General features: G+C 37.5%; 1 protein-coding gene across 1 annotated transcript; it reads right to left on the bottom strand.

Moving 5' to 3' along the window:
- Window positions 1–3,824: 3,824 nt before the first annotated feature.
- Window positions 3,825–4,187, bottom strand: LOC107192135. The gene has a single exon (XM_015581330.1). The coding sequence runs from the start codon at window positions 4,185–4,187 to the stop codon at window positions 3,825–3,827; it is 363 nt and encodes a 120-aa protein (XP_015436816.1).
- Between the last annotated feature and the right edge of the window lie 2,815 nt (window positions 4,188–7,002).

The raw sequence follows: 7,002 nt of genomic DNA, 5'->3' as shown, positions 1-7,002 counted from the left end.
TGAAATAATACTGCTGGCTTTAACATTGATACACTTTTCATTATTTTCTTTAATAAGAATAGATAAAACAATATCTTCATCATCCGAAATATATTACCTATTTCTAACTATTCTTGAATACTCTTACAACTTCAATTGTCAAATCGAGTAAACTTTATTGTCGCTTAAAGCATTGTGCTAACTTAATTCAAGCCAGCTTATAATGTTGGCCAACTGACTGAATCTGTGAAAATCCTCTCGGAATTACAAGCATTTTTTTTCACAAGATACAGAAGATTTTACAAAGTTTTGGATCATTTACTTCTTGTAACACCCAAGATAAAGTATAATATCTTCACCAAACTACTCTCTAGTAGACTTCAATAGACCTTTTTTTTTAAAATTCAAAATTTTTACAAAATTTCTTAAAATTTTAATATGGTTTTCTCTTCTCTATCACTTGTCATACGCATTTTCCTTCGTTTTTCAAAATTATCAACATTCTTTGCATCCGTATACCATTTCACTCATCTCCTTACAAACTCGTTTGACTTTTTTATGTAACGAGTCGCCGTTGACAAGATCAATTTATTAGTGTAGGGGGCACGCACTCGCGGGGCGATACACGCATTAACGCTTTTCTCTTTCGTGACATCTATCGGCGTGTAAATTCGCTAAGTTTCATGTCCCGCGTAAGCGTCTATGTAGTTCGTTTGCTTCGCTTCGACGCAATAGTCGCGTGTTAATATAATTCTGCATTTTATAATAATAAACTACTCGTTCATTATATTCATTGTACGTCACTTCCGACCACGGATCCTCTCCCACACAATTTTGGTTCGTTAGGTTGTATGCAAAGAAACACTGCTTCAAACTGTTTAGTATACGCTGCATTCATTTTGAAATTCGAGTGTTTACAATAACAGACGAAGCCGAACTGACAGAATCTTAATGACGTGTCCGTCGCGTCGTAGTGTTTTAGATGTAGGTATATTAGAAAAGTTTGCTTTTGAATTTTTGAAAAATATCAATTATTTTCCCAGATACCGTTCCAACGCTCTTGTGGGAAAGACTGTATATGGCGACAAAAAGTGCACAATGCGAAGTGATGAGAGAGTGCAGATGCTGTGTACATCCTACCCTTCCTTAATTATTGTGATAGATGCACTCTTTTTTTTACTGAACCTAAATTGCTTTTTTTTTACCGAACTTCTTCCTTTCCATTGCATCTCCTCGCCGTGTAATGAAATCAGTACCCTGGCATCTGCCAGCGAGACGTTGGCTTGTAACGTTAGTACTACGCACCGTTGGATTACCAGAAAAAATTTTATTTGGCCCACGCATACTCTCAAAGTTGACTAACATTTTTTAACATTCGCTTACTGCGCTTCATCTTTAGAAAAAAAGGAACAAACTACATGAAAATAATTTTTGAATTCCTGATTCAAAAACTAGAAACTTCAGGTACAAAATGGTCGTATACAATATTTTGTATAACTATTTTTCGCGGAGATATAGTCATTTGAAAATGACCCATATATTCGGAAAATTTTAGTGGTCCCTTAATTTTGACACCCAGTGTATATGTATATAAAAAATAGCTACTAAAAGTTTCAACAAATTTTTTTATTCTCTAAATAAATATATTAATAAATGGACAACAGTTCATGTATGTTGAATATTTCGTTCACTGAAAGCAAAATTTCCAAAAAATGACCAATTTTTCAGGGCTTCAGAGAGGCAAGACCCCTTAAACTAGTTCTTTTATAAAACATTCAACTGATTCTGTTTTCTGGTAATCGGTATTTAGGACAATCAGAGTTCGGATAAAAAAAATGACACTGTAGCATCAAATACTTCTCCAACTGCGAGAAGCAACATCTCGAGGACTAGATACATATCCACGTATTCTCCCGTTTCCCGTCAGGAAACCCTCGCCCAATGGTGGGTTAATTAACTACGAAATCGTTTTCCCCGGTGCTGTTACTTCTTTAATTCAGCGGTTTCGTTACCGACGCAATTTCCACGGGACTCGTGTTGATTCCGGATTGATTCGATGCTCAAAGCGAGCCAGCGAACACCTTTAGGATACATAAAGGGGAACGGCACGAAATTGCCGCTCGTGTCCTTTGCCGTGACATGGCGAGCCAAGACGTGGAGGTAGAGCACACGTTCGCGCCTCTTGGTAATCAGCGCGTAACAGAAATTTCTCGTCTCGTCATCGAAGCGCCCTTTTCCTCCTCTCCTCTGTAGGGGAGACGAGAAGGAACGCATTATTTTTCCACCCTCCCCATTCGAATTGCCAATGGCGACGCTGCGATACGTCGCGTAGATTTTGTGAACAATGAGTCCGGATAAGGTATTACCCGTCCGATCTCCTGAACAAAAGGGCGCAGCAACTGGCAACGATACATGTTTCAATAGACGTCGAACGCTTTTGATAGATATTGCGTTCCCGCGGCAATGAAAACACCGTTTCCAAGAGTTCGGGACAGAGGGGACGATGATCAGTCGAAATTCGACGTGTACGAGACCCCACGGTCGTTTGGAAATCCGAAAATCCTGGCCGATATTCTCAAATACGAAATTTCTTTTAAGAAACCTTTAATCATTCTACGGATTCTTTCTTTTGGATGATATGGGAAATGTTTTAAGCACAATTTGAATTGTTTCGAAAGAGGAATACCGTGGAAGAAAAAAATCTTTTCTAAAGTCATTTTTCTCGTGTTTCCTCAAGGTCACCGGTGTTTTTTTTTTCAGGGAAAGCATATATTTTGTTCTATTCTGGCTTGTGGCGGATGGAAAAATGCAATTGAGCATGCCTGAAATATGACAACCTTGAACATCAAAAAAGTGATAGAAGAATCGTAATATTTTTTACGGATTGAAGACAGTCATAGTATCGGTTTCGGTTTTTAAAACTATTATGAGTAGGTACTACAATAATGTTATAACTGTTATGGATATAATGGTTCTGGCCTATGTCGGTTTCGGTTTCGGTTTTATACCGGTTCCATAACTGTTATATTTTGGTTTTATATCGATTCCATAACTGTTATTTTCCGGCTTTATATCGGTTCCAAAACGGTCATGGGCTCAATACTGACAATACTCGTATGGACTCTGTAATCACTGAACATCTTTAGTATTACTGTTGGAGATTATATACAAGTTCACAATTTGAGAATTCTGCAATTTAAAAATTTTATAACATTCACAAAGGTTACATTCTAAATATTTGTAATGTTTATTTTTTTTTAAATTTAAAGTAATCTATTTTTTTCGTTTATCCAAAAAGATAGAACCGAAAAATGGCAATTGTAATATCGGGCCTGAAGAACCGCAACCGATATGAGCGAGAACCGTTATATCCATAACAGTTATAACATTATTTATGTTCTCATAACTGTTTCAGTCGGAACTAATATACAGGGTGAACACGAAATACCTGCAATACTTTCGAAGACGATAACTCTATCAAAACTCATCGAATTAAAACAATTTTTATTTTATTTTAAAGAATACAAAACGCTAAATAAAATTGTACAATAAGTATTCAAAATGTCCTCCTTTAGCCTTCACACCAGCTCTGAGACGCTTATTAAAATTATTTGCGTTCTGCCTGTCGCGCAAATGCCGGCCCAAACCATTTCAGAAGTCGGAAAATAGTGACGTTGCACAGAAACTCGCCTTGCTGACTTATTTGAGTTTCTTGGCAACAATTGTCTATCGTTCTGATGGTTATGACATCGCTCAATTGTAAACATTTTTTCATCGATAAAAAGCACAGAACGGTGACGACCACACGCGACCAGCTGAAGCAACTTCCTCGCTTTCTTCCTTCGCTACTTTATCATTTCTTCCGTCAGATAATGACACCGAACCAGCTTATAAGAATGGCATTTTAAGCCGTTTTTGACCATCAATCTAAGTGATTCGCGGTTAATGCCAATGGTTTTAGCCATTTGTCGCATTGATTGGACAGAATTGCGATAAATTTGGCAACGTATTTTGTTGAGATTATCCGAAGTAATAACTGTTGGTTTTCGTTCCCTTCCTTGTCTATCTTCACATCCACCAGTCTCCTTGTATCGTTTGATAGCGTCGTACATGGTTCTAAGTGGCATTTTGAGCAGTTTCGATATAGCTTTTGCTTTATGTCCCTTTTTGTACAAATTTATAGCCGAGATACGAGCTTCTTTCACCATTTTTGAATCGTATAATGTCATAAAAGTTCGTAGAGGGCAGCACTAGAATATACAGAATTTCCCGCGGAATTCAAATATAGCATTCATTGTAAACGAAAAATAATAAAAACAGGACAAACACCTGAGCAAAAAAAATTGCGAGTATTTTATTGTCACCCCGTACATATAAGAGTTTGGAACAGTTATTTTTGGAATCCGTTTCCACCCCTGGTTTTATTCCAATGTATCGTGTGGCAGATGAAAAAATGCATTCGAGCATGTCTGAGTTATGACCTTCAGGTGACCTTGAACACTAAATACGTGATCGAATTCTAAGAGAGTGTCGGGATGGTACGTGAATTTACTGTTCTATGTCATACACTATGCATTTTCTAACACAAGCAATCACGAACTGTGATGCCGTTTCAATTGTGTCTGATGTGATCTCAGTACAAGCTGTGATTATGCTATTCTTCGTATCTTTTGGAGTGGTAGGTAGCAGTCTGTAAACACCGTAAACGCCACTCCAGAAGGTACGAAGAATCGTGTACTTACAGCTTGTGCTGCGAACACATTAGAAACAATTGATGTGTTGTTACAATGCGTGATTGCTCGTATTAGAAAGTGTATTGCCACCGATGGGCATCACTTTGAGGATTTGTAATATAAAACAGTAAATTCACATACATACCGTTCTAATAACACTGTCTTAGAAATCCATCACTTTTTTGGTGTTCAAAGTCAGCTGAAGGTCATAACTCAGGCATGTTCGAATACATCTTTTTCATCTGCCACTCGATACAATAGAAAAAATATGAGGTTTCCTGCGAAAGAATACCGTTGACCTTGAGAAAACGCGGAACAAATTACCTTCAAATGAATTTTTTCTTCCATGATATTCCTCTGTCGGAACTATTTAAACTATGCTTAAAACATTTCTCACGTCAATAAAAAGATGGTATATTCAACTCTAGTAGTTGGAGAATAATGAAAACCTGTATAAACATGGTTATGTCTACTTCCCCTGCCTCCAGCATGGACTCAAACTCTATACATATATTTACGGAATTCGCTTCTCTTCATATCATTGCTCTTAAGCGAGTATTTTCTACACAGCATTGTTATCTCAAAAATTCAACGGTGTTTCTTATTCTGTTCACCATTGACTTTTCCCTAGGAAATTAATTATTTTTAAAATGTCATATTTAACTATTCTGTTACTAAATGCAGATGTTTGCACAGAAATTATTTAGTCTGATGAGATCCGCCTTTCATTCTAGAGAAAAGTTATAGCCTTGAGTGTCCTTAAATAAGCTATAAACAAATGAGCTACTACTACCTGCTACTCGATTTGTTATGAATTTGCAAATCATAAGAGTTCCTTTAATTGTTATATTAATATTTACGTGATACATTACGTTGGTAGTAATATTTATTCTTTAATACAGGATGTCCCAAAATTGGTGTAAGCCTTTGCAATTCCCGGGTTGATTTGAAACCATATTTTCCTTAGCAAAAGAGTTCTCTGAGGCCTTGTTAACGAGATATTAACGAAAAACTTTGACCAATCAGAGCGCGAGTCTGCTGGTTGAGTTAGGTACGCTCTCGCGGTAGCGTTGGCTACGCGCTGCGCTTATACTATGAACAAGCAAGTCGGCAGGCATAGAACGGCACTGCGTAAAATATCAAATGAAAAATTGGCGAATGAAAATGAAAAGTTTGATTTTATTTGTTACCTCTCTTTCATTTGCTACTCTACACAGGTTTCATCGATCCATGCCGACTTGCTCTCCGTAGTACAAGCGCAGCGCTTAGCCTTCTTTACCGTGGGAGCTCAAATGGCAGCCTCGCACTCTGATTGGTCTGGTTTTTCGTTATATCTCGTAAACAAAGCCTCGAAAAACTTTTTCGCTAAGAAAAATGTAGTTTCAAATCAGCCCAGGAAACACCCCTTCCAAGGACTTACAACTATTTTGGGACACCCTGCATATTGTTTTACATGTAACCTTATATTGCTTATAAAGTAATGCAAAGAAATACAAGAAGTATTAAGTTCTTTATCAACAATATTGTCTCACTTACCGTGAACGTGTAATTTATTTCCACCGTTATTGTTAATATTTTTAATGTAAATAGTTTAACATTGTGTTTCAACGAAGTAAAATGCGTTTTGTGTTTTTTGTTCTGAATAACATGAATTTATGGCCATCGAGGTCGCAGACTGCAGCGACAACGGAAGACAACCTGTGAATTTTAACAAACATGTTTACTATCGCACCACAAATAGCTGGAAGGTCTAACAGCTTTTCATTTTCATTTCAAGGACACATTATTATTGACCCGTGAGGGAAAACAGTTTCACATGTATGCAAAAAAACATCGACAACCTCGAAAATTCCGTAAGAAAAGGCCTTGGAATGAAACTGTTCTTTGCAGCATATTCGTCCCTTGATAACATTCGAATTATACATAAAATGTTATTTGTATCATTACATCCCAAGAACATAATTTTTTTTTTATTATCAGAAGGTGTGCGGAACTCTTTGGTCCTCTGCAATATACCCACTTAAAAACATTCTCCATGTCGACTCCCAGACCCAGCCCAGCACCGCTTTCGCATTACTTCGGGTTGGGGCTATTTGGTTTCACCGCTAGGGTGTCGTAAAAAAACTATGCTGAAGATAAGCGCCTCCTCATTACTCTTCTTCTGGTGTCACTTCTTTCGCAGGAAAAAGAAGTATGGAGAGCGTCTCTCGCGTAGGTTGTCGCAGTCGGAACAGCCTGGTTTCGCGACTTTCCCCATCTTATGGAGGTAGGTCTGGAACAGGCTGTGCCC

The sequence above is a fragment of the Dufourea novaeangliae genome, unplaced genomic scaffold (genome assembly GCF_001272555.1).
Source record: "Dufourea novaeangliae isolate 0120121106 unplaced genomic scaffold, ASM127255v1 scaffold303, whole genome shotgun sequence".
NCBI lineage: Eukaryota > Metazoa > Arthropoda > Insecta > Hymenoptera > Halictidae > Dufourea > Dufourea novaeangliae.
This window is presented reverse-complemented; position numbering and strand designations above follow the sequence as displayed.